This window comes from Mesoplodon bidens, assembly GCF_964165515.1.
Source record: "Mesoplodon bidens genome assembly, chromosome: 20".
In the NCBI taxonomy this organism is placed as follows: Eukaryota; Metazoa; Chordata; class Mammalia; order Artiodactyla; family Ziphiidae; genus Mesoplodon; species Mesoplodon bidens.
This window is the reverse complement of record NC_138181.1, coordinates 11571612-11599503: the sequence shown is the minus strand read 5'-3', so window position 1 is coordinate 11599503 and position 27892 is coordinate 11571612. Positions and strand designations below refer to the sequence as shown.

General features: G+C 46.1%; 1 protein-coding gene across 9 annotated transcripts in view; it reads left to right on the top strand.

Moving 5' to 3' along the window:
• Positions 1 to 22689, top strand: part of TACC1 (transforming acidic coiled-coil containing protein 1) — a gene marked incomplete at its 5' end in the record, with an annotated part of 95430 nt that extends 72741 nt beyond the window's left edge. For all 9 annotated transcript variants that reach the window (XM_081220807.1, XM_081220808.1, XM_081220809.1 and 6 more), the window contains 8 exons: positions 1571 to 1623; positions 9133 to 9258; positions 11771 to 11847; positions 13220 to 13263; positions 14482 to 14642; positions 15403 to 15509; positions 16623 to 16743; positions 17862 to 22689. In XM_081220807.1, the coding sequence (XP_081076933.1) occupies positions 1571 to 1623; positions 9133 to 9258; positions 11771 to 11847; positions 13220 to 13263; positions 14482 to 14642; positions 15403 to 15509; positions 16623 to 16743; positions 17862 to 17930 (758 nt within the window). In that variant the 3' untranslated portion in view covers positions 17931 to 22689. The remainder of the gene's footprint in view (positions 1 to 1570; positions 1624 to 9132; positions 9259 to 11770; positions 11848 to 13219; positions 13264 to 14481; positions 14643 to 15402; positions 15510 to 16622; positions 16744 to 17861) is intronic.
• Positions 22690 to 27892: the final 5203 nt, after the last annotated feature.

Below are 27892 nucleotides of genomic sequence, written 5' to 3'. Positions count from 1 at the left end.
GGAAATCTGGGCTTTGTGAGAGTTATCTCCCCACCTACCCAGGTCTGTTTCCCGTCTGTAAAATAAACATTCCAGACACTGTTCCACGTTTCCTCCCAGGCCTCTTTTCTGCTCTGATGTTTTCTCCAAAGACCCCATCTGCCATTTCCTTTTATGCCCCTTTACCCATTACACAGGCTTTACCCTTAGGACTCTCATACCTACACTTATTTCTTGTATATGAAATGCCTTCCTTCACCATTGTCCTGTAGAGATTCTGCCCATCCTTGCTGGCCTGTCTCACAAAGGTCACTTGGCTCCCACTACATTTCTTCATACGTTCCATGTATTAGTTATGGAAGATTATCTTTTATGGAAGGTTATCTTTTATGGAAGGTTACCTTTGATAAACTTCTTGGGGTTAAGGACTGTGAGTGATTCATCTTCGATTTTCCCCTAGTGCGGGTCCATGGTCCATGTTTGTCGAATTATATCCTTCCTCACTAGGAGGAAATTCCTTTGGCAGAAACTTCGTGAGCTGGGGTTCTGCTAACGGAACAGCTCCCGTTAACACTGTTCGTAACTGATTAGCCACATCGTGGGAGCGAGCAGGGGCCCTGGTCGTGTGGGGTGGGAGGGTGTGGAGGTGGGATGGGTGAGCTGTGTCCTGGGATATCACCTTCGGCCTGGGTCTTGATAGATAAATACAAAGATGCGCCCCAAGGAGTCTCTCACAGGAATGGGAAGGAACCTGCCACACAGGTAAAATGCCCAGTAGCTGTCCGTGAGTACAGGGCAAGTGGGAACCTGGGGTCGTCCTGAGGAATTGGGGCTTTGTCAGTATAGAGGAGCCGCTGAAGGTTTATAAGCGAAGTAGTGATGGTCACATTTGTGTTCTCAATCATTCACTCTCGACAGTGCACTAAAGTAGTAATTTGCGATTGCAGGTGGAGGACTGTAGCTTTAGCATTTTATGTGCTTTTACATATTTAAAAATCTTCTTCAACGAGTGCATGTTCCTTTGATCAGAAAAAGCATTGTGTTGGTTTTTTGTACGCATGGACTCTGGTGGTAGAGTGAAGCCGAGGAAACCAGCTTGAAGGGCGTGGGGAGGATGATGAATTTAGTGTTCAGGCACTGAAATTTAGAGGGTTTTGTTTTATCTGCTACATTAATTCCACTGACATACCCTTCAGGGCTGGAATTCAGATTCACTCCAACTTGGTAATAAAATAGCTTTCAGCGTTAACAGTTTCTCCTCTTTCTGAAATGACCCCGTGGTTAGTCCAACTCACTTGCAAAACTTTTCATGGACACAAGGGGGCAGCCTTGCCGTTCTCACCACCTGAGGACGTGCTTCCGTCTAAGGCTGACCGACCGTAAGCTCCTCTTTCCTCTGGATGTTTTGGACCCTGAACACAGACAGCGCAGTGGTCAGCAGAATGTAGCCCGTCTTCGGAGATCTTGAGATGCTGTTCAGGGGCCCATAGATGTCCTTCCGGGCCTGCGCTGGGGTCTCCCAGAGTCGTTCAGTGGGAAGGAAAGGCACAACCTCTTGGGATGACTCTAAAAATGACTCTCTGTGTTTTAGGTACTGAGAAGGAGGCGTGCCAGCAGATGGAGAAGGATGGACCTGCCGTGCCTGTGAGTCCCCAGGCTCGTGGGGGAGGGGTGTGAGCGCGGGGGGTGTTCAGTGTTTGTTTTGAAGCCCATGTTAACTCAGTAATTAAATTCTAGTCTGTGTCTGGTGATGGACATGAGATAAAAATAAAGCACAGCTCCTTCACTTGAGGTGTCTCGGAGGGTGACCACTAGTACTTGGACCTGTAGCTGGACGTCCTGAGATGTCCTCCAAGTGTAAAGTGCAACCAGCGTTTGACAACTTAGCACAGAAAAGAAGGGAAAATAAAATGTCTCTAACTTTTTGTACTGATAACATGTTGATGTTTTGGATCTATTGGGTTAACGAAACTATATTATTAAAATTAATTTCACCTGTTTCTTTTTACCCTTTAAATGTGGCTACTGAGAATTTTTAAATTACATATGGCTTACGTTGTATTTCTTTTGAGCAGCCCCGGTTGTAGACTACAAAATGGAAACCAGGGTTACCCTGTGGTGAATGTTACACCACGATGTGTCCCCAGGACTGGGGGCACCAGGGCTGACCCACCGCGCGGCAGGTGTCAGGAAGGCTGGATTTGAGCTAATTAAAAGCAATTTTTTTTCTTTTTAACTTTTAGGCTTACAAAAATAGTACAAAGAATTCCTATAACTCGCACCCACGCTCAAACTTTAACCTCTTCTGTAATCAGAATCAGTAAACGCTGGTACAGTATTATTGTCTGGTCTGTAAACCGTATCCAGGTCTTACCAGCTACCCCCACTAGTGTCCTTTCTCTGGCACAGGATCCAGGGCAGGACCTCACAAGGCGTTCAGTGCCCGTGTTCTCAGTCTCCTTTAATCTGTGACAGTTCCTCAGTCTGTGTCCTTCCGGACCTTGGCTCTTTTGATTCAAGAGTGCTGGTTAGTTGTTTTGTAGAATATCTTTCAATTTGGGCTCGTCGAGTGTTTCCTCATGATTAAATTCAGTTTACGCATTTTTGGCACAAGTGCATCAGAAGTGACCTCATGGGTATCGGTGCATCCCATTATTGGTGGAATTAACTGATCACGTGGTTAAGGTGGGGTCTTCTGGGTTCCTCACTTGAACTAAGTTTTAAAGGAAGAAAGGGGTTTGCCAGGTAGATAAGGCAATGAAGGGTGTTCTGGGCAGGAGAGTTGTACTGTGCAAAGACATGGGCTTTATAAGGAGTTGTAGGGACGAATAATCTCACGTGATCGGAGGATACTGTGCATCTGGTAGGTGAGAACCAGGCCACTGGGGCCCTAGACATCGTGCCGGGAGGCTTGGAATTCATGGAAATGCAGCAGAGAACTCTCCTGGGGGTTGAAGTAGGGAGCCTCATGATCGGTAGTAAATCAGAGGATGGGACGGAGGCTGGGACTTAGCAGGTAGAACCATCACTGCTTGGTGGCTTCCGGGGTGTACGTGGTGGCTGAGGTGGAGGTTGGAGAAAGTCGCTGAAGGCCATCGAGGTTTTCGCCTTGAACATCTGAGTGGTCGGTGTTGCTGATAACCAAGCCCAGAGGGTCCTCGTCTCGACAGGTGGCACTGCTGTCCACCTCGTTGTCTAAGTCACAACCCTGGGGTCCTGTTGGACTCCCCCGTCCTCTGTATTCCCACACGTAGGGTCTGTGGTTTCCACGTCCAGAAAGCAGCTGTTGTAAATCCGTCTACTTTTGTCGAGCCCATGGCCACCACCAGTCTTTGTAAGCCTGGTGGCAGTTTCCTAATGAATCTCCCTGTTCCTGAGGCTATCCTGTCCTCCTTTTCCATCAGCCAGAGTTGTTCCTCTTTGCTGAAACCCTTTCGTTGGCTTCCCTTGTCTTTAGGCTGAGCTCAGGCTCTGCTGTGGCCTCCGCGGCTTTCTACACCGCCCCTGCCTCCTTCCCATGCCAGACCCTTGCCCAGCCAAACGGCCTTTCGTTCACTGCTGTGGGCCCGCCCCTTGGAGGCACTTTCTCTTCTCCCCACCTGCCCCACGGGTTGGGACCGTGACTGTGTGCTGGCCCCTGTACGCCAGCACCAACCACAGTGAACACGGCTGAACGTAGGAGCCGGTACATCAGGAGTCCAGAGGAGGAGCAGAATCGCAGAAGTTCAGTGTTAGACGCGTGGCTCTGAGACATCTGTGAGACCAGCTTCTCGGTTCCCATTTCCTGTAGGCAGTGAGAAGCACACAGCGTGAGCTCAGGAAAAGTCAAGGTTGGCTTCAGTAGATCTGAGCGCCCTTAGGACACAGGGCATAGTTTAAGCTGAAGGATTAGGTGAAGTTGTGACAAAAACGTTCTTAACCTGGATCCACAGTAAGAATACATTTTGCATCCTGGCTCGTAGGTACGTATGACACATCTCAACACACGCGTTTGTATTGTTATCAAACAAACTGCACAGAACAGTATCTGCCTCTCTTCATGTGGCTCACTCTGATTTCTTCTCTTCTATTTCATGCGGCTCACTCTGATTTTTTCTATTCTATTTCATTTTTTTTAACGCACGTTGCTTGTCCTAGTAACCGTTTTCGTGACTCACCGTCGGACTGGGACCCACGGTGTTTCCCTGGAGGACACAGAGTAAGGGACGTAGGGGTCGGTGAGGGAGCCGTGTGTGCCAGGCAGAAGGAGGACATGCACACAGGGGTCAGGGGCTTGGAGCGTGGTCCCCTCTCAGGGGCATTACACAGCGGTGGCGGTGGTTTCCGGACAGAATCACTCTTTCGGGAGCCGGGTCTTGTAATCATTCCCAGCACAGCCAACCGTGGCTGATGGCACAGTCACTTAGAGGAGCCACTGAGGCCACCGTTCTGCAAGTAGTGAAGTGTCCCCCGCATCTGTGGGAGGGGGTCCTTCCCCACAAAAGGATGAGACTCCACCCTCCGCTCCCCAAACTGCCTGGTCGTGCCCTTAGGGAAACCAGTTTCCTCTGACGTTTTCCAGGTACGTGGAAACGTGGGAGCGTCGTCTAGTCTTTTCTGTGTGTAAAAATGGCAAAGGGATGGTCGAGGGCTGTGTCGAGGGGCCCAAGCACTGGTTGCAGATTGGGGAGGTTTACCCACGTTCTTGAAACGCCCCGGTTATGCTTGCACATTCCCCAGTTATTCATCCACAGAGTTAGCCCCACCTCCCTGCCTCGGCAGGGTGGTTGTGAAGATGCGGGGAAAGGGTAACGTGCAAGGCTGAGCCAGAGAGCCCTGAGCTGCTGTGAGGTGGCATGACATTGGCGGGAAAGCTGGGGGAGAGCGGGAGAGAGAAGATGGGGGAAGCCTTGTCTCCAGAGCCCCCTGCAAAGACCACGTCCTGGGTCGTCATCTTTGAACGGTAACTCCAGTTGAACTTGCGGAAGTAAATTAATTTCTATTTCCTTAGAATGCTGAATCAGCATTGCATAAAGAACTTGCAATATTCAAAACACTGACTAAGAAGTCTGTTTAGTCTAGCCTGTGCCTCTGTAAGACTCTGGGTGTTGCTCTGAAGGGCATTCCTGTTGCAGTCTCTGCCCAGCGCCAGGGGGCGGCCAGGGCCAAGTAACTAAGATCGGAAGGTGGTCATCTCTCTTTTCAGCTGCTGGTCTACAGCATCTTTCACTTAGGAGTCAATCTGCTATTTTTTCAAAGAAATCTTAAACTTCTTAAAAGTTGAGTTCACTTGGCTTTTCCAGTGTGTCTCCGTTAGAAGAGGCAGGGGGGACACTGCTCTAACAGGTTCAAGGACAGATGGGATGAGCCTGACAGATCAGGGATCCTGATTTCTCTCATCGCAAGGATGTGCACAGAGAATTACTTTGTGGCATCTGCACTCACTGTGAACTTACAGCAAAGACTCCCCTGGGTCCCACTGTCTGTAGACAGGTCTTTGTGGTCCTCAAGGGTAAATGCTTTGTGGGACAGGGAGAAAGACCAGGGGATATGAAGCAGGACCCTTTTGGAAGGATGTGATTGATCTGATTGGTTTAGCATCTTTATTAAACACGTACTAGATTGCCCAGCCCAGGAAGAGATGGTCAGGCCAGTTTTTGGTGATGGTAGATTCTGTAGGCTTTCTGTGCTGTTTGATAAACAGTATAAAGGACTGAGGAATGTAAAAAGCTAAATAAATCCTAGAGGACTGGAAAAGGCAGCTAAAATAGGCCACGGCTATAAATTCCTCGTAAGAGCTGTTGCATTTTTGAGCCTTGGGGCTTGTGGCGTACGGCCAGGCAGAGGGAGTGGCGGGGAGAGCTGCCGGCTGCAGAGCCACTCGTCCAGGTGTATTTGTCCCCATCTAAGGCCTGATCTTCCAGCTCGGAACACTGCCCCTTCCAGACACCTCATTTGTTAGAGGGAAGTCGTTAAACAAGTGGGCGGACTGAATTCATTTATCCCCTCGAGGATGAATGAGATGCAGACCTCCAGAATAGACAATATTCCCCTTTCTAAGAAAACTTGGCTTATTTCCCAAACTCTTGCTAACGTGAGGGTCACAGAAGGCACAGGGGACCAGTTTCCCAGAGTTGACGTGTCTTAGGGATTCTGATTTAGAATAATAAAAACAAAAGACTGATTTAAAATGTAATAATTCAGGGGCTTCCCTGGTGGCGCAGTGGTTGAGAATCTGCCTGCTGATGCCGGGGACACGGGTTCGTGCCCCGGTCCGGGAAGATCCCACATGCCGCGGAGCGGCTGGGCCCGTGAGCCATGGCCGCTGAGCCTGCGCGTCCGGAGCCTGTGCTCCGCAACGGGAGAGGCCACGGCAGTGAGAGGCCTGCGTACCACACACACACACAAAAAAGTAATAATTTAGAATCGGAAATGTAACGAGATGAACGAAATGTGTGGGCTGGACCTAGTAGGCAGGTTACACGGGAAGCAGGATGGTGGGGAGGAGTCTTGATGAGCATCGTGGCATGGGAGGTGGGGGGATGAGTCAGATGTCCAGTGTGTTAGTGACCGACAGCAGACGATCACGGTCTCATCATTTCTGGGTCAGGAGTCCTGGGGCAGCTTCACTGAGTGCCTCTGACTCGGGGTCTCTCCCCAGCTGTGCTCAGGGTACTGACCAGGGCAGGGGTCACCTCCAGGCTCAATTTGGGTGGATCTGCTTCCAAGCTCTCTCACTTGGCCGTTGGCAGAGACGGCCGTTCCTTGCCACGTGGCCTCTCCACAGAGCTTCTCACAGCCGGAGCCTCTTTGTCAACAAGTGATACCGCATGACTTTACCACTTTCTGTGCTTTAGACGAGGGTCACTGGGTCCAGCCTAACTCAAGGGGAGGAGGCTACACAAAAGGACTCGTGCAGGGGGTGGGGTCATTGGGGGCCATTTCAGGGCTGCTGGCCCCTGGTAGCTTCTGGCTCTGGTGATGGAGCTCTCGCAGGATAGAAGGTGTTTCTGGGGGACCTCGGGCTTCTGTCAGCATGGTGGGCTGGCCTCCCCCAGATGGTGCTGGAACGGGCACTCCCAGCTTGTGGCTTTTGCATTTTCCCTTTTCTGTGGCCTCAGCCAGGGGTTTGTCTATTGGACCCTTGGCTGAGGGCAATGAAGATCTAGGTAAAAATTATGTGTGTGTTCTTGAGCATTTTCTAGAGAGAGGGTGAGTCCATAATGACCCTGAAAAGTTTAAAAACCACTGGTCTACGTTCACCTTGGACTTCCTGTTCAAGCTCGATTCAAACAAGAGCCCGATTGATTACAGTCATAACTAATTGATCAGTTATGCTCACATTGAAGATTATTAAGATTATTCCCTAATCCTAACCCTAACTCCAATAATTTTTTTTTAATTTTTTAAATTAGTTTCTGCTTTATAACAAAGTGAATAAGTCATACATATACATCTGTTCCCACATCCCTTCCCTCATGCATCTCCCTCCCTCCCACCCTCCCCATCCCACCCCTCCAGGTGGTCACAGAGCACCGAGCTGATCTCCCTGTGCTCTGTGGCTGCTTCCCACTATCTATCTACCTTACGTTTGGTAGTGTATATATGTCCATGCCTCTCTTTCGCTTTGTCACAGCTTACCCTTCCCCCTCCCCATATCCTCAAGTCCATTCTCAAGTAGGTCTGTGTCTTTATTCCCGTTTTGCCCCTAGGTCCTTCATGACTTTTTTTTTTTTTTTTAAATTCCGTATATATGTGTTAGCATACGGTATTTGTCTTTCTCTTTTTGACTTACTTCACTCTGTATGACAGACTCTAGGTCTATCCACCTCATTACAAATAGCTCAGTTTCGTTTCTTTTTACGGCTGAGTAATATTCCATTGTATATATGTGCCACATCTTCTTTATCCATTCATCCGATGATGGACACTTAGGTTGTTTCCAGCTCCGGGCTATTGTGAATAGAGCTGCAATGAACATTTTGGTACATGTCTCTTTTGGAATTATGGTTTTCTCAGGGTATATGCCCAGTAGTGGGATTCCCAGGGCTTCCCTGGTGGCGCAGTGGTTGGGAGTCCGCCTGCCGATGCAGGGGACGTGGGTTCGTGCCCCAGTCCGGGAAGATCCCACATGCCACGGAGCGGCTGGGCCTGTGAGCCATGGCTGCTGGGCCTGCGCGCCCGGAGCCTGTGCTCCACAACGGGAGAGGCCACAACAGTGAGAGGCCCGAGTACCGGGAAGAAAAAAAAAAAAGATTCCCAGGTCACCTTGGCGGGCATTTTGGGTGTTATTAGATCAGCTTTTTCCCCATTTATACAAAAAGTTAACATAGGTGGGAGGAAATAACCCCCAAAAATGCTTTTTAGGAAAAAAAAATGGTACAAAGCCCACGTTCTTGTGAAAAACAAAATCCCAACTGAATGTGGCTCTCGGGAACCCAGGTTTATGGCAAAAATCAAGCTGGTACCTCAGAAGGTGACATGTTGACGGAAGGGAACTGAAAACTCAATGTCGGGAAGACCCAGGACATGGAAATGCAGTCCAGACCCTGGCATGTGTGCACGTGACAACATCACTGGTTCTCCGCATGCCAGCCCTCAGGGCCACTGAAATTCCCTGTGATCCTGAGTCATCCCGGGGTGGGGTCAGAGTTCACATATATTTGCCATTTCTACCTGCTTAGGCCTGAAAGTCATTTTAGAAACATTTCCATCCAAAGTGGCCAAATAATAGTACACACAAAGCATCTATATGTAAAAAGGTTGACACTTTTTTTGGAATTTATTTACATGGAACACATCCTCCCCAGAGATCCCCAGGTTCACGAGACATTAACCACAGATGGTTTTCTCTTTTACGCACATGACTCTCTGGTGACTGACCTCTATGATAATTACACTGTCTCCTTTTTGGATGAGAAGAAAACTTCTCTAGGCCGTAGGCCGTCCGTTAAAACAGAAGCCAAGACCTCCCTGATATTCATTAGAACAGGTTTTCCTTCAGATCGTACTGTAACTAGGTGTTTTCTTTTTAAGCCTCCCCTGCTGTTTTTTCCCCTTCAAACGTGTTTTTTAAAGAGAGTGATCAGTTTCTTCAGGAGGAAGTTATCGGAGGATATTTGGGGTTAAGAAGCTGAAGAGCAGACGCCTTACCTGTGCCCTCTCCCCCAACAGGCACTGCTGGAGTCCCTGGGGGAGAAGGGCCCTGTGTCCGTGGCCTGTGGAGGGGAGAGCCCGCTAGACGGCATCTGCCTCAGTGAATCCGACAAGACCGCCGTGCTCACCCTGATACGAGAAGAGGTAAAGGCTTCCTCGCTGCGTCCGCTTCTGGCTCCGTTTCTTTGTAAAGCCCGTGTGCCAGTGGGTATCTTCCATCTCTGCTGGCTTGAGTTCTTTCTCCCCAGCTGGAAGTCCCTGTTTCCTCCACTTGTAGCTCGTATAAAGGGCTCCCTGTAAAACACCTCGTTGGAGCTGGATTCCTGGCCTCCTGGTATCCAGAGGGCAAAGCTGACGCTTGGAAATATCCTTGAGAACTTTTGTACACTTCTTTATCTTTTAGCCCTGAAGTTTTACATATCGCATTTTGCCAACTTTACCCACGTATGTAACTAAATCAGCACCTTCGTTTCACAGAGGATATATGCTAGTGCCTAAAAGTTTCTTAAATTCTAGACTTGCAGGAATGCAACATTGTTTCCTACCTTCATCCATTCTTTTTTTTCTTGTTTTTTTTTCTTTCAGAGTTATTTTATTCAGAAACAAGCAATTAGAAATATATGTGTCTTTTCTTCCCTCTTTTAGACAAATGGTAGAATACTACATATACCATCCTGTACCTTGCTTTTCTCACTTAAAAATACGTCATGGTGATCATTCCATATTAGTATTTAATGCACGCCTACTTCTTTTTCTTTTTATAAATTTATTTATTTATTATTATTTTTTAATTTATTTATTTTATCGATTTATTTTTTGGCTGCATTGGGTCTTCGTTGCTGTGTGCGGGCTTTCTCTAGTTGCGGCGAGCCGGGGCTACTCTTCATTGCGGTGCGTGGGCTTCTCACTGCGGTGGCTTCTCTTGTTGCAGAGTACAGGCTTTAGGCACGCGGGCTTCCGTAGTTGCAGCACACAGGCTCAGTAGTTGTGGCGCACGGGCTTAGTTGCTCCGCGGCATGTGGGATCTTCCCGGACCAGGGTTCGAACCTGTGTCCCCTGCATTGGCAGGCAGATTCTTAACCAATGCGCCACCAGGGAAGCCCGCATGCCTATTTCTTTTTCACATCTGTATAGTGTCCCACAGCCAAATTGGGTCATCAGGGACTTAAATTCTTGCCATTTCATCTTCAGTGTACTGGCCTGTCCCCTTCAGTGTCATAGGTCAGCTCCCCTCATGGTCCTAAGATGGCTGCTGCAGCTCTGTGCTTCACACTGCAGACATCAATGCCTAGCATTAGAAAACGTCTAATTCTCGCCATTCACCTCTCTTTAGGAGCAAAGTCCTCTTTTTTAGGACTTTCCCAAAAGTCCCCAGCAGACTTGCTCTCACATCTTAATGCCTATAATCCCTCATCCATTCTTTAATTAAAGAACTCAACTCTCGAATCCCTGTATCGTGTTTATTGAACATCTGTTCAAAATAGATCTCTGCTAGACCTTTCCTGGACAATATGAAAGACACTGTTAGGTACCATTAGTCAGTTACCTCCCTCCTCTGTTGTGTTTCTCTGCTATATTTTATGTTTGGTTTGTGTGTTTCTTGATGATTCCACCTTTTTTTTAAGAAGGTAATTCCCTCAGTGTAGCGACTTAATTTTTATAATATAATGAGAGTGGTTAAGTACCTCTGACCTAGGTCTTTCGAACTGTTAAAACATAGCAATAAGTTGGTAATCAGGGGTGTCAGCTAGTCCTGTTGTCAAAACGTAGGCGATGTGGTAAGGAGGCCCCTACAAAATCTTGTAAAGGAGAAAAATGACTTCTTTCTCCTGAGAGTTACAACTATAAGAGGACCACCAGATGCATCGAAGATGTGCCTGATCCCCTGAAGCAGACAGGTTGGCTTCTGGTTCTTGAGATCCTGATTGATGGCACCAAAATAAAGATGTACCAACTAGAAAGAAGCACAGAGAAGTATAATCACAGGAGAACGATAGGTGCCCAGCTGAGCTCCGTGCAGGGCAAATGGCATTTGAGACCATGAATTTAGAGTGTTTCTTTCCAGTTAGCACGAGCCTCCCAAACGCAGCAATGTGGGTTCTGGTCTGGCGAGCAAGATCTTGCCAACAGTGAGATGGATGCCTCTGCCTGGAGGAACTTCGGGGCCCTATTCTGACTCAGTCCGAGATCTCTGCAGAATGAGACTGTCTGGTCAGGCCAATTTCCACCCCTCTGATTTTGTGGCAGTTGCGTTTCTCAGCCTAATTAAATTGGTGCTCTGGCGTCTCCTTTGGTTAAGATGAGTCTCTGCCAGACAAATGGCTCAGCTGTTGGCGTCCTGACCCAGCAGGGTTCTGGGCTGATAGCCAGACCCCAGACCGAGCTGGAGTTTACAGAGATGGTAATAACCACTTGCAGCTTTCCTGGGAGAGGTTCTGGTCCCCTTCGTCCTGGTGACCACGTTCCAGCATCCTCTGCAGCTGAGAGCATTTCCCCAGTGTTTGTGAGCATTATACACAGATGTTGAGGGGTTTTTTATTCCTAGTGTAGATTGACTGCCTTCAGACGGACCTGGTTGTGGGTTGTTTTCAGGCTCTAGTCTTAAATTCAAGAGATTGAGTAGTTAAAACCAAGCTTTATCTCCATTATAATCTAGATAATCACTAAAGAGATGGAAGCAAATGAATGGAAGAAAAAATACGAAGAAACCCGACAAGAAGTCTTGGAGATGAGGTTAGACTGGAGGTTTGGGGGAGGGGTGGGTACCTTTCTGCATTTTTAGATTTCATACAAAGGAAGTGATGACGGTATTTGCTTACACAGAACCAGCTGTTGAGAACTCGAGGGCTTTGCTGTTTGCACCTTACTTTGTGACTGATGGTGTCATTTCCTGAGGATTGCCGACCAGTTATTGTATTCAAATGCTGTAGCTCATTTTGGGTTGTGCAGAACATTGCAAATAAGCAGAACCCACATGATTCTTGTCTTTTGAAAAGACAAATTTGTGCCAAAACATCCATTTGATATTTGATATAATAACAGAAATACAGAGATTTACTGACATACTCAATTATGGAAACACTATAATTTCTAAAACGAATTATACATGGTAGCTTCAGATTTCACAACCACGAAATAGATTCTAAAAAGCATGTTAACAGGAAACAAAACTGACTTTACATTGAAATCTTTTTATTTTTGCTGCTCACTCCCTAGAGTTAGGAGCTGTGAAATAGCTAAAGATGGCATCAAAGAGCGGGGGGCATAAATAATTTATAAACTGTGCAGTCGGCCCTTGAATGATTAAGAAACATTTTAAGTATGTCCACTCTAATTTGTGGCTCTTGTATTATTTGGTGTTTTGAGCATGTACTGGGTGTAAGTCCCTGTGCTGGCCTGGTGGGGAGGAAGGCACGGCCCCTGACCTTGGGGAGCTTACAGCAGCCATCGTAAGAACTTGGACGCAGGGTCAGCGTGATGGGCGCCACCAGTGAGGGGCGGGGGAGTGGTCACTTCTCACGATGGGGGATGAGGTCACAGGGAGGGTCCCCCGTCACTGGGCAGGATCAGGAAAACACTGCACTTCCCTAAAAGAAAGGTTAACGCGACAGGGTGATCTTTAAACCTCTTTGAATAACTAAAATACTTCTGGAATTAGAACAATCAAATAAAACCTGGATCTGAATCAGAGGGGACCCACTACCTGTAAGAGTGGTTCGGGGCCAGGGGAAGCCTGAACTCAGGTCAGGTCTCTTAGGAAAGAGCCCCAAGAATGTCATTAACTTATTTTGTAAAAGATTCACTTCTCTAAGCAGAATTCACATATTGCCTTGGGGTCATTCACACAAGTGCAAAGAAAAGGTGAAGGCAGTTGTTTCTATAAATAGAACAAAAACTTGTTAAACAAAATCTCAAGAAAAGCCTTTCTGAACATTAACAAATCTTAGGCTAAGCGTAAAAAAAGGAGGAGCCCCAAAGCAGGTACCTGGGTGATGTAAGTTTGTCAGTACATGTTAATGTGTTTAATTGTTCGGGGCAGGGTTTCTCCAGCTTCCATTGTTAATAAAATTCTCTTCTGATAAGAGTTTTTGTTTGTTTGTTTAAGGAAAATTGTGGCTGAGTATGAGAAGACCATTGCCCAAATGATCGGTAAGGAAGTTTTTTTCTAGGGTATGAGCCATGGGATCCAAAGGTGATCTTCAAATCAGAATATAAACCTCAGTTTGTCCATCCCGGAGATACAAGCGATTCTTACTCTTTGCAGTAGTTGATGAAGTTGCCCAAACACTGAATTAGCCGATACTGAATCATTGATCCTCAGGAAAGCTTGCCTTATGGGTGCTTCTGTCTAAAGACACCTTATTTAAGGTATACTGTTGACTCATTAACATTGAGCTCACGGCCAGTGCTGCAGTTCATGCCAGGACAGAGCTCATCTCACACGTGTTTTCCCCCTAAGACACCTCCAGCCCTGTGGCTCTTAGGACACGAGACAGCCCCGCAGCCTAGGCTTGGGGCCCATTTCAAAATCCCCAACAGGAAGCACGAAAATGCCAAAAACGTGGCCCTAAGTAGACTGAAAAGGACACTTGTTTGCAGTATGGAACAAGGCAGAGCATTTCCTTGTCCACCTTCAGCCGAGAACGTGGCCGGCAGGTGACTCCAGTTCTCTGCCATTCCACGCGTGTCCCTGAACGGCCAGGGGCGCACCACACCTACTGCTTTGGGGGCTACACAAAGAAATAGCGAGCAGGGAATCTGCAGATAATGGGGATCCCTGTCGTTAGGTTCCTTTTAGAGGACGGCAGACACTCGAGTTCCAGCGCCAGGGTGGGCGGCCTCACCTGGTCCTTCGTACCCCCCGGGGGGACGTCTCTGCTCTGTGCAGCGGGCTCACTCCGCTGCAGGTGGTGCTTTCCCTGCGCCAGACCCATCGGTGCCCTTAGAAAAGGACAGCGCTTCACCCTCCTGCATTGCATTTAGAACCTCTTGTAGCCTCTGTTGTAAGGACCGACTCCCTAAGTCAGTCAGGTCTTTCTGCATTAACTTAGGCAGCAAGATGATATTTTCTGCCGTCCGCATCACCTGACGCCTGGGTAGACGCACGGCTCCCGCCCTCAGCTCCTCTGGGTCTCCACTCCCATGTCTCCTCTGGCAGAGACTGCTCACCCCTCTTTCCCGGCTGTGTTTCCCCCGCCCCGACCTGTCACCATGTCTCCCCCGCCAGAAAGTCAGTCCTTGAGGGTGGAACCTTTTGTTACCTTGCCTGCTGGGTTCCCCTACCCAGCGTACTGCCTGGTGGCTCGGGAGGGCGGCTGTGCGCTGTGTGTTGAGAGAACGTGCGTTGCTTCTGATCATGACTCACAGAAGATGAACAGAGGACGAGTATGACCTCTCAGAAGAGCTTCCAGCAGCTGACCATGGAGAAGGAGCAGGCCCTGGCCGACCTAAACTCAGTGGAAAGGTCCCTCTCCGACCTGTTCAGGAGATACGAGAACCTGAAAGGCGTCCTGGAAGGATTTAAGAAGGTAGCCCGTCCTTTGCCTTCAGCCCCCCTGGTGGTGTGTCTTCTTGGTAATGGGTCTTCAAACGCACGTGCCAGAGGTGCAGGTGGCCTAGAAACAGGGAATCGGGGCCCCTGGGTGGCGTGTCTTGGTCATTCCTCTCCTGGGTCGGTCAGGAAGCCTTGGACACGACCAGAGTGTGGCATGGAGCATAAGATCCGTGGGACCCTCAGACTTAGGAGAATTCTAGAAATGTTCTTTTTGATTATTCACCAATTTAATGTTAGTAAAAGTAAAAGGGAGTCAAGCCATAGCACTGAAAAATACAGGCTGCATATTCTGGAAGAAAGTAAGTGTAAAGTTTCAAATTTAGTGTAAGTGGGCCTATTGATTTGATTTGGTTGTACACCATCACTAAGACACATTTATAGCAGTGAACACTTTTTTTTTTTCATATTAACCATAAAAATGACTGTCTGGTTTGTCTAAAATGGGGATCAGATTGGCCTTCAGTTTTGAATATCTGCCCTTCCTAAAGCAGGTGTGTCAGTGTAACTTACTGTATGATTTGAAAGTTAATACATGAAGAAGTTATCTACAGTTTCTTCAGTGAGAATTATTTGTGCCTGTTCCAAACTACCATGGAGTCTTATTTGGAGGCATCTGAATGTATTAGGTTTTTTCACTTTTTTTTTAAATGAAAACCCTGATATGTGGTATGTTACTAGTAGAAGGAAAACAAAATGACTTGTTTCTTTCATTTTAAATTGTCACTTGGGAACAGAATGAAGAAGCCTTGAAAAAATGTGCTCAGGATTACTTAGCCAGAGTTAAACAAGAAGAGCAGCGGTATCAGGCCCTGAAAATCCACGCGGAGGAAAAACTGGACAAGTAAGAGCTTGTGCATAAGAATTTCACTTTTCGTGATGTTGTGGGAAGATTGACAGACAAGAAAAAAAAAATCACTATTTTGCAACTCCAGGTTGCACTTGTGTGTACCTGTGTGTCTTATTTAGTTTTTTGAGTAGGTGGACTCTTCACAAGGTTCAGACATTAAAAAGAAGAAAGGGCTTCCCTGGTGGCGCAGTGGTTGAGAGTCCGCCTGCCGATGCAGGGGACACGGGTTCGTGCCCCTATCCCGGAAGATCCCACATGCCGCGCAGCGGCTGGGCCCGCGAGCCATGGCCGCGGAGCCTGTGTGTCCGGAGCCTGTGCTCCGCAACGGGAGAGGCCACAGCAGTGAGAGGCCCGCGTACAGCAAAAAAAAAAAAAAAAAAAAAAAGAAAAAGATACAGTCTCTCCCTCCCACCCCCTCCCCCTCCCAGTGGGTTCCCACCTCTTTCCTCACCCCAGGAAATCGTTCTTTTATCCTTCCAGACATCCTTTTCCCCCTTCTTTTCCCCCCACCCCAGCTGTATTGAGCTATAATTGACATCAGACATTGTGTAAGTTTAAGGTGTACAACATTGATTTGATACATTTACATACGTATCACCATAGAGTTAGCTAATGCTCCATCATGTCACGTAACTACCATTTTTTAAATGTGAGAATCTCCTTTTTTAATGGAGATTTTTAATTAATAAAGTTGCTTGTAGGTCTGTGTTTCATAGATGCCAGTGGTTAGTATCCTGACTCATTGGCTGTGTTAATCCACAGAGATCCTACCTGCTATTGTACTGGGTTAAAAAAAATCTAAGATTGTTGTAGAAACTGTCCCGTGATTCTGTCTTCTGGTGGCATGTGAATGTTGAAGGGTCCCGTGTGCCTTTAAGGTTGATTCTGCCATTGGTTTGCATCATGGAAATCCCCTTAGCAGTTGTGTGTAAATTGAATTTTTATAAATTAAAATTGAATTATATAGCTCACCAATTCCTCTTTTTCCTCTATGGTGGAGTCAGTTCTCCTAGTTCTGTGTCACAGGTGTCAGCGGTTAGCATCCTGATCGTGAGCTGCGACTGATGACAAACCATGTGCTTTTTGTCCACTTCGTTCCATAAACAGAGCCAATGAGGAGATTGCTCAGGTTCGAACAAAAGCAAAGGCTGAGAGCGCCGCTCTCCACGCGGGGCTCCGGAAAGAGCAGATGAAGGTGGAGTCCCTGGAAAGGGCCCTTCAGCAGAAGGTAAGAGGGGACCCACCGAGACCTTTGGTTTTCCTCCTCGGCTGCAGCTCCCATGTCGTCTGGATGAAAGGGGCTTATCTCTGCACAAGCTCCCATGTCGTCTGGATGAAAGGGACTTATCTCTGCGCAGATGCTTCAATCCAGCTCCTTTGGGAAGTGACTCAGGTGGCAACAGATACTCCCAGGTGTATTAGTGGGACCTGGTCACAGGCAGGATACAGAGAGGAGGTTGCATTAACTGAAGCTCAGAGGACCAAAAGCTTAGTTTAGGCTCCGAAGCTACCTTTTTTCTCTTTCCGTTTTGTTTTTTTCTGTAATATAATATGTGAAGCCATCTTCCCCATTCATCGCAATTTTCCCCTCCAGGGGGACATATGGCAACGTCTGGGGGTATATTTGGTTGTCACGACTGGGAGATGTTACAGGCATCTGTGGGTAGAGGCCAGAGATGCTGCTAAACACCCTATGGTGCACAGGATGCGCCCCACACCAAGACTGGCCCTGCCCAGATGTGGTCAAGAAACTCCAGAAGTAAAAATCAGTGGTGATAACGATACCCATTCTCTTGCTAATTAGTGACGCAGACTTCATTTTCTGTGCCTCTGGTGTTTTTCTTACTGTGTCTCCAATCATGTTGTCAGGCCTGCGGCATCCATTCAGCCAGGGCAGGGGTTTTTATCATGGCGTCTGATAACCCCTAAGACAGTGGCCCCTGGGATACTTAGACTCTGGAATCCCAGGTCCCTGGAGATGCTCATGGATCAAGTGAGGCCCAGATACTCTTTTTTTTTCTTTCTTTTTTTTTTTTTTTACAAATACCCCCAAGTAATTCCTATGATAGCAAGGAAGTTTGACAAACAAACTTCGAGGACGGACTTCAGAGGGCCAGTAATTACCCTCACCAACTACTCAATATAAGCCTAACTTTGTGAACACAAGACCATTTCTCGGGGCAGAAGGTATAGCGCTTTCCTTTCTTTAAAGGGTTTCTGATGCAGAAAAGTTAAGAACCACTGAGTTGGGATGCCGAGGGAGGAGTATAGCCAGTCTGGGGACTGTTTCTCTGTGATCCGTTACCTCGGGACACAGACTGCATCATCACATTATTTATCTTTCAGAACCAAGAAATTGAAGAACTGACGAAAATCTGTGACGAGCTGATTGCAAAGCTGGGAAAGACGGACTGAGTTTCCCCTGTTAGCTCAGCAGATCTGCATTTGGCTGCTTCTCTCGTGACCACGATTATCTTGCCTTATCCAGGAATAATTGCCCCTTTGCAGAGAAAAAAAAAAACCACGGAACTTTACAAAAGCACATACCTACCGCTGCCTGTCCCGCTTTGCTGCCGACGCACCCGCCCGGGAGGCGCCGCTGGAGGATTTACTGCGCAGCCGCTGAAGGAGTGGCCCGACCGACCCATCGGGCTCAGTGAGACGGGCTGCCCAGTCTGGGCGGGCTTCTCTCTCTTTGGTTTGTTTTAAAGTCATCTTCACTTTCCCCAAGTGCGTTCAGTGTATGATTTTATGGCTACTATTTGGGACCATATCCTGTCCACCACCTGTCTGATTTTTTAAAAAAATTTATTTCATCTTTTACATTTAATTTTCAATATTAGTGGTTTTATTTGAGGAGATAATTTGGCCTATTGTTACTTCCAGTTGCGTACCCATTTATACGTACGCGCTCTCTCTCACGCACGCATGCACGCACGCACGCATATTTGTATATGCTGCTGGGTTTTGTTTTGTTTTTGTTCCCTGAAGCATAATCAAATAAGAACTTCTCTACAGAAGGGCATATTTCCGTAAACGTAAAACCCTATTTTGAAACAGAGTCCTTTCTCAGAATGCCAACTTCAGAATTTGGGGGGTTGGGGAGGTGAAGCCCCCAGGCTCCATGTCTGGCGTGACTCATAACCTCAGACTCAGGTGTCACACAAGGGAGACTGTTGGCCGTAGTGTCCTGTTGCCCCGTATTTGGATGCTCCTCAGCCTGGATGCAGGCGGCCCCTCTGGAGTTAGTCCTCAGACCCAGGGCATCTGCTCTGTGGGATCCCTCACAGCTGGGGTTCGGCACGTCTGTCCTAGAGCCGGCAGTCTCCTCCGCTTCCATCTGTTGCTCCAAGATCGACATTTGTTCTCTATTATCTCTCTATCTGGAATACGCAAAGGAAGTCTGCTTGTCAAAGGTTTAGATGATCTTATTTAATTAACCCCATTAGCAGTCGTAAGGTGAAGCAAAAGTTGGATTTTTGCAAGTGTGATGCATTGTTCTTCAGACTTTTTTTCCCCAAAGGCAAAAAAAGAAAAACTTGCAAACTTAAAGATAGTAGAATTTTCAACCAGATGGGCAGGAAAAATCGTGCGAGCCACTCCAAAAATCAGTGCGTTTTGAATATTTTTAAACCAAGGCCATTCGAAGACTGGAGGAGGGGAGCGCAGGGAGCAGATCTCACTCATAAAACCAAACTCCTCAGGCCGTTCCTGGGCTCCATTCAGAGTGGCCGGGGCCCTTAACCCCCAACTGGAAATTTCCCGTGTGAACCCCTGCCACTTGATAGGCGAAACCAAATCCACACAGGTGTTTTAAAGCACTCTTGTCTTAATCTGAGCACCCTGAGCGTCTTCACGGTGATACACGTTATCTCCAGTACACGTAAGTTTTCGTACTTTCCTTGTAAAACTACTGCATGACCCAACTTCAGCAATGAATTGTGCCTCGTGGAGACCCGCTCTAGCTCTTTCGAGATGACTTTTTCTTTAGCCGTGTACTGTTCACACGGGTGCAGTCTTTAGCTCCAGGGAGGTCAGTAATGTCTTTTAAAGCCAGAAGTCCCGTTTAACCGATACGCATTTCTCACAATTGGTGCTTAGGCTGTATTTTAAAGCCTACCGTCTTAACAGTTTGTACAAAAAAAAACCAACAACAGAACAACAGAAATGATCTGTGCCCTGCTACGGCCGTGTCCCTGGAGGAGCAGTGTCTCCAGGCAGTGTGACTGTGGCCTCCTCCAGTCCTCCACGACCAGAGAACCTCAGTTTGCGTTTTGCAGGAAGAAACGTTGCTAAACCTTTTTGCTGCTGTGTTTTGGTGACATATCCATGTTTACCTGTTTTGTATTGCTCTGTTTGACGCATGAAAGGCTTAGCATAGGGGTCTCTGTTATAAACCTACAGTCCTCTCTTTTAGGCTTCTTGTGTATAAAAAGAGAAAGTAGCTGTGTGTGGAAACAGAGGTGACGACAATCTTTCCCAAGCACGCTGGTGAGAAGAGACCCCTTCAAACTAGACCCTAGGGAGTAAAGTTGCTGCACAAGGAAAACGAAAGGGTCCTTATTCAGTAATACTTGCCACTGGCCTCTCAGCTATGACCATTACAAGGAAATGGTCTTCCTTCTAATTTAACAGATGGATTTTCTCCAACAAGAAGAAAAATGTAGCTTGTACAGTTGGCAGATCAAGAGAATATACTGGGCGGAATGAAGTATGTTTGTTTATTTTTTTAAAAACATAAGGGGGAGAAAGAAACTTGTAGTAATCTGGAGAGTAAGAATGTGGCCTAGAATTTTGCTTCAAAACATGGGCGGGCCAAATTACTCATAAGCTAGACAGCAATACTCCCTGTGCCAAACATGAAGGGAAAATGAGAGGAAGCCACTGGCCTGGACGGTGGTTTGGGAACATGAGTGGTCTTGTTGAGGCTCTGGATCCAGAGCCATATCCTAAGTTTTTCATTTTGCCAAAGTATAGATAGTCTCTACCTAAAAGTGTTTTAATTGGAGGATCTGTTGGAAGACAGACTGCAGTTTGTCACTTGGTTGGCTAGTCATTTATAGTCAGACCTCCCCAAATTTACTTTATTTGGAGACACTCGTGGAAGCCAGTGACCTGCCCAGACCTTCTGTTCTGTGAAACCGTCCTGGAAACACCGAGAAACCCAGTTTGCTCGCGTGGCTTCTAGCATCTTCAGACCTAGCCCAAATTAGGAAGTGTAGAAGCACATGATGGTGAAAAACTGAGGACCTGGCAGCCTTCCAAACTGATATGGAGTCCAAGGGAAGATTTACCTTTCGTTTTGGAGGATGGCTCAAGTTGAATCTTCTTTCCAGCCAGTTACCTTTTTTTACATGTCCCACACTTTCTGCAACTCTCACACAAATACTTAGATACTTTAGTATGAGCCTTGGTTTCTTACTGACTGATTATAGTCCAGCAGAGTAGACTGCCCCAAATGTCCCTGGGCTGACTCAGTGCAGCCAGAGTGAAGCATTTTACTGAATGTTACTTTATGAAAGCATGTTACTTTCATTTTACTGAAAGGTAACAGAGGACTGGATGGCTCTAAAGCTCAAAATGGGGTTGTGATGAGCAGGCAATGGTGAGTCTGCGTGCACTAACTGGAAATGATTCAGCACGTCCTTTTTCAGTGGAGTAAAATCCCTAAAGCTCCCTTTTGTTTTCCTTTTGGTTTTTTGCTGCAGTCGGTAGCCATCTCATGAATTGTCCACGACCGGTGTCTCTTCTTTGTAGTTTTGTGACCGTGCAGGCTTGCTCTCGGACTTGGGTGGTTTCTTACTTTATCCTCTTGTTGGGAAGAGAGAAACTAGGTGTTTGAAGCATTAAATGATTCAAGCAAAGTGTTTTAGGGTAAAGATGTATATATTCTGAAGAATTTAAAAGAGAGCAGATTATTATTTGCTTATTAAAGAACAAATAACAGTCTGGGAATCCCAGAATGTCAAGCCAAAAGTCTATAGGGTCATCTTCTTCAAAGATTTTCCTAAAGAAGTATTTTAAGGAGACTTCTGTCCAAAAAGGTTTGACTGGCCTCCAGATTCCAGTGATTTGAAGAAAGCATCTTATCACTCAAACCTTGAGTCTCCCATGTAGTAAAGGCAAAGGGATGGTCCTTCTGTCTAAGGATCTTCTCTGGAAGATTGTATGAACAACAATTTCCAGCGAAGACCTACCCCCTAGTGCCCAGAGCTAGCATTCTGGAGACTAAAGATTGCACTTTCCGTAGTTTTTTCGTCCAAATGCAATCCCATTTCTGTGCCTCTTAGCATGCAGTTAGATTTGGACAAGCAAGATTCCTAAGGAATGACTTCATTAACTATAATATGGTTACAGCTACTACATATATATATATATATATATATATATATACACGTATATATACACACTCTGGTTATAGTTGTACTATGGAGATGTCGCGTGCAATGCTGGCCTGTGACGGTCCGTCTAGCGCCCTGACTCAGCCGGCGGAGACCTGGCCTGGTGCTGAGGTGTGGTCTGAACCTTCCCTGTATCCATTCATCCCTTTAGAACCTTGAAGATGCCACTTTCTGTCCCTCTGCCTTTTAGCGGCATCTGAAATCTGCTCCACAGAGACTCTCCCAGTCACGTTGTTAACTGATGCTCTGTGAATAACTTTCAGGGGGACATATACAAATACGAGCTCCAAAACCAGCCCCCGACCCAGTGCAGGAAGGTCTGCAGATTTCACACTCTCAGCCTCAGGCTTGGCGCTTCCCACCCAGTGAGCCAGGATCCTGGCATTTCTTTGAAATCTCAGAGGTAGCAGCAACCTTTTCAGTGTCGCTTTTAGCAAGTGTGTGTTTGCCAGTAGATACCCCTGTGTACTAACGTGCCAACAAGTAAATGTTAATGAATTGCACATCTGCTTCCACTGTGTCCCCACGGGTGCCACGAAGTGTGTGAGGAGCCTCGTCCGGAGGAATCTAACGCTGCATTGACTACTGCTGTCAGGATTGTGTTGTGTGGAATAAATCATCTACATAAATTTTATATGCACAAGTAATTTCCCTTTTATATGTCAGGTAAATATTTGTAAAAGTTATACTCACACAAATGAAATTATTATAATGATTACTAATATATTTTTTCCATGTTTCATTGCCTGAATAAAAACTGTTGATCACTGTTAGATGTGGCTGTGTGGAGACTTTTTTTTTTCCTGGTTATAAGTCACTTTATCCCCAAATGTGAAAATTCATGACAGCCTCACTTTTATGGGCTCCATATTTCAGTGTAAAAATACAAAAGATGACATTTTCGCTACATTCATTTTGTGGGATTTTATGCATTTGGTTAGGCGTGTAATTAAAAACAAAACAAACTTTGGAATTCAGACGTTGCCACATAAATTTCCATGCCTTTGCATCTGTGCAAACAAAGTATTTAATTGGGTGCATCTTGGTTTTGCTTAACAGACTGCTTGTCTGCCCTGGCACATTTCAAGTCGTAAGAACCTAAATCACCCCAAGCTTTCCGACTCTTGAAGGACACCGGATCAGCCTGAACTGTGTAAACATTGCAGCACGGCCCACAAAAAATAGGTGACGTTTTATGTTTCTTCTAGGTTAACACCAGGAAAAAATTTTTCAGTACTAACCAGGCCAGCTCTCCACTTAAAGGGTAGGAGACTGGTCAGGAAATGTCATGCGTTTTATTACAGGAAAAGATACATTAAGAGGCCAGTTAAGGCTCCATTTACAAGTGAGGTGGGGATCCACTAAGGAAAATCAGAGCACTGTTACTTTCTTACTACTTCCTACATCATAAGACATGGCAGCCTCTAAAGTTCTTAAAAAGAGTGTTTTCCACTAGTGAGCCCGCTGAACTGCCTGGAGGGAATCCTGTAAAATGATCAAAGGAGGTGGCACAGCATTTAATAAATGAATAAATACATAATAAATATAAATTAAGAGAAAATACAGCAGGAAATAGAGTGCATTGCACAAGTGAGGGGTAAGTATTGCTTCATGAAGTTTGTTTTGGATATAAGTGAATGTGAGCTAGGTGATGAAGAAAAGTTAATTTCTTGCTGTGGCTAGTGGTCAAAGCAAGAAAAACTTGGTCTAGCCAACAGAAGTCACTTTGCAATGGAAGACACTGAGGCCCAGAGAGAGCAGCGGTGTGGCCAAGATCACAGAGCTCGAATATTAGTAGCATTGTTGCCCTCACTCAAAATGGGCAACAGAATTAACGGCCTCTTAGTAGCCCTTCTGGAACTCTTCAAATCCAAGTTCTCCCAGGTTTGGATAGTAGTATATTTACATCACTTTCTAAGTCTGCAGGCATTTAAGGACCAAAACCAGTCCTTTTTTCTACACTGATTCATTCATTCATTTACCAAATACTGCATTTGCAGGGTTAAAGTGAACGTACAGAAGTTTCTGAGGCTAGTTATATAAAGAGAAATGTTTTGAAGTTTCACTGAAACTTCGTTTCAAGATAAACAATATGCTAATTAAAACTATTCTTTCCCAGAAACAAAGACCCTTTACATCAATCAGCTATGAAGGTGGCTGGCATGTGAACCCAGATCTCTGTGATCTCAAATCCCACTCTTCTTAAGGCCAGTATGTGCTGGGCATACATTGGAAAATCGTCCTCAACAGGGCCAAGGATGAATTTCTTATTCACTAAATGAATTTTCTTCCTCTTTTCTCCCCTCAAGTGGGAATATTTAAGTGGATGTCAGAGAAGCCATTGCATAATCCCGTCACCAAAGTTTAACAGCGTTAAGAACACGAAACCTAGTCAAAGATGCATAATTTGTTACTGTACTGGAAAGGCACAGGACGGGAAATCAAAGCTCCAGTTCTCATTTTTGCCATCCTTGTTTGCGGAACAAGCTTGGGCATGAAGGCTGAGATGCGGTTTCTAGTCCCAGCTTTTGTCCACTGCCTTGGACGGGCCTTTAACACCCTCATTTGGACTGAGGATGCTAGAAAGCCCTTTCCTGTGATTTGCGATTTCACAAGTCTGCCTAAAGTGCTAACTATAAGACAACAGTCCCTGAGTTTTTCTTCCAAAATCATTCGGAAAACGCCTGTCGTGAGATGTTCTGACAGTAGTGGACTTGCCACAGGATGGTGGGTCCACAGGGCTTTTTGCTGCGTCCACTGTGGCTACAGCATTCAGAAAAGTGAACACCAGCCCACATTACCCAGGAAGGGAAAAGGCCTGGGCCCAAGCCCTACACCCACATCCAAGTCCATGCTCTCATTTTCTCTGACGACTGCAGCTCTCTGGACCTCAGTCTTGTCCTCAGGATGGAGAAGCTGGGTTTATCCTGAGGCCTCTCCCAAGAAGTGAGAGTGTCATGTTCCTGGGCCCTTTCCAGATGCTTGGACAGCAATACCATAGACATGAATATCACTTCCACAAGACTTAAGGCAAGCAAAGCTTTTTGTTAGCTTGTGTGCAAGGGAGAAGGGCGGGGCGGGGGAATGCCAGCTCCCGGAGTAGAAGGGGAAGTTGCTTCTAAAAGGGGGGGTTTGGGGGCTTCCCTGGTGGCGCGGTGGTTAAGAATTGCCTGCCAATGCAGGGGACACGGGTTAGGTGCCTGGTCCGGGGAGATCCAAAATGCTGCGGATCAACTACGCCCGTGCACCACAACTACTGAGCCTGCGCTCTAGAGCCCGTGTGCCGCAACTACTGAAGCCCGTGTGCCTAGAGCCCGTGCTCCGTAACAAGAGAAGCCACTGCAGTGAGAAGCCTGTGCACTGCAACGAAGGCCCAACACAGCCAAAAATAAATAATAAGTAAAATAATTCAATTATTCAAAAATAAATAAATAAGTAAATTTTTTTTTAAATAAAAGGGAGGGTTTGTCTCATGATCACTGATCATTTCTATTGATAGAAATCGTCAAACTTCTTTAATCAGCTTCAGGTGTCTCCATAGTGACTGTCAGGAATAGGGACGACTTCTGTAAGGGGAAAGAAACGCATGAGAATTTTCTGCAAGAAAGCGCCGGAACAGATAAGGTTAAAATTTATAGTTGAGTTTCTTGTCTTGTGGCAACTAGGTATACTCGTGGGTGTAACAGAGATAAAGTTAATCTTTTATTCCTGTGAGCCTGGTTTTTGTCTCTGGGACTCGCGCCCCCAGGACCTTTGTTCTTTAGCTTCCAAAGCCTGTCTTGCCCAAGGCGGTTCCCTGGTCCTTTTCCAAAATGGCTGTGCTCTTGTCTTCCTGTCTCAATTATAGCTGCTGTACCCACCACTCAACATTTCCCCACTCATGTGCCCGCAGACCCTGTAGCTCAGTTGCACGCCCTGTGAAGCTGGCCACCCTGCATTGCCTGCATTCCTGAGAATAAGCTGACAAAACATGTCGAAGTCTTAAGATGTGCGAACTCATATAATCACAGATATCCGGGAATTCCCTGGATGTCCAGTGGTTAGGACTCTGTGCTTCCACTGCAGGAGGCACTGGTTTGATCCCTGGTTGGGGAACTGAGATCCTGCATGCTGTGGGGCAAGGCCAAAAAAGATTAAAAATTTAAAAATTAAAAAAAGCAAATATTCAAACATAAGACACTCTGTGGATTCAAAAAGGCATTTTTGTTTTAGGCACCAAAAATGACAGCACAATGAGTGAATCTGATGCATTCAGGCATAATCACAATATTTTACTAAAATCTTTGAGTCCAGACAGAGCAGTCCAGACCTCGTGGTGATGTGCCATGATGTGCCTTCTATTTCACTGAAAAACTGGCACTGAAAATTTGTCTCTTATGAAATCCTGATTTTTTTCCTGACAAATTTTTTTTTCTTTCTCCCTTTCAATTGATCTTTGTAACATCACCAATTTTTGGCAAAAATAAGATGTCTAAAATACAGTTTGGGGAATTCCCTGGCAGTCCAGTGGTTAGGACTCCGCGCTCTCACTGCTGTGGGCCCAGTTTCAATCCCTGGTCGGGGAACTAAGATCCCACAAGCCTCTCGGTGGGGCAAAACAAGAAAGAAAGAAAGAAAGAAAATAATAAAATTAAATATGGTTTTATTTCCTGCATCAGTTTCCAGTGAAAATGTGTGTGAATGGTCACTGGGGGGCCCCAGTCCCACAGGCTTACAGTCAGCCTTTTGGACCATGGTTTTCAAACTGCAGGTCAAAACCCACTTTAGAGGATGTGGATGCGAACAGGACAGAAAAGAGCATTTGTAAGAGTAAATAGTGAAGGAAAGTATTGTTTTGTGGAACTTTCATTTCACTTACATGCATATGTGTATACCGGGTTGCAATTTTAAGTTTGAAAGCCACTAACTTTAGGTTATGGGGGCAAGAGGGGTTGCTAAATCAGTCGAAGATTTTATGGGAGGAAAAAATCATTTCCGTCTGCAGTATCCATCTTTTTAAAGTACGCTAGAGTTCCAACATTTAGAAACCGGCAACCACAGTTTATTAACTTAAAGAAACGAAAACTTCAGCACGTGAAGCTATATTCAGGAAATAGGACATAATAAATATTCCTTTCTAATGCTCAGTTGAGAGGGAAAGAAAAAAAGAGGAAGCCAGCGGGGGAGCATATGAAGAATAAAATCCTCTGAACCTAGAACTGCTCTAAAAAATAAAGTGTTTTCAAAAGTAAATAAAAGCGTAAGTCTTCTTTCCTTCCCCAAACTCTTCCTCCCCCTCTGTGGCAGCAGAGGGCGAGCTACTTGGGTACAAAAGCCCCATTTCTGTTCTGTGACAGCTGCTTAAAAAAACGAACCTGACTTACATCTGAAAAAATGAAGCCTCCTCTGTGAGAAGCAAGAATTCTCCGTGATTGTACTTAACTCTCTTTGCACAGTTCAGTTCTAAATGATGAATGTTTGTATCTGCAGCCACCAAGATCTCATGAAAACCTTCACTAGATGGGGGCGATTTTCTATGGCCACATATGCCATTCTTCAGCTCAGTAACCACAAGCCGTTCATCCACGTGTATGAGGTAAGTGACTTAAGTCCCGAGGTGACCTCGAATTTGCAGAAGGGTGATAAAAGTTTGAAGTTGAATCCGAGTGTTTGAATCAAGGACATAAACGTAAGGAGAAAACAGGAAGGTTCACCACAAGGTCGCTCGGGTAGAAATCAGAGAATTCCAGAGGTCTGGGAAAATAATCAGTCAGTCGGAATATTTGTTGAAATAACCACAGGCTTCTCTAAACATTTTAAACTTATTTTGAAATAATTGCAGATGTACAGGAAAGTGGCAAGTCAGCACTGCCCCCCCACCCCTTTTACAAGCATCACTGTACGTGTGTGGTAAGTTGCACAAAGGGAAAAGAAAGGACCCTGAGATCCTCACCCCATCTTAGAAACAAGCATCACTGTGGTTATCACTAAGCAGTG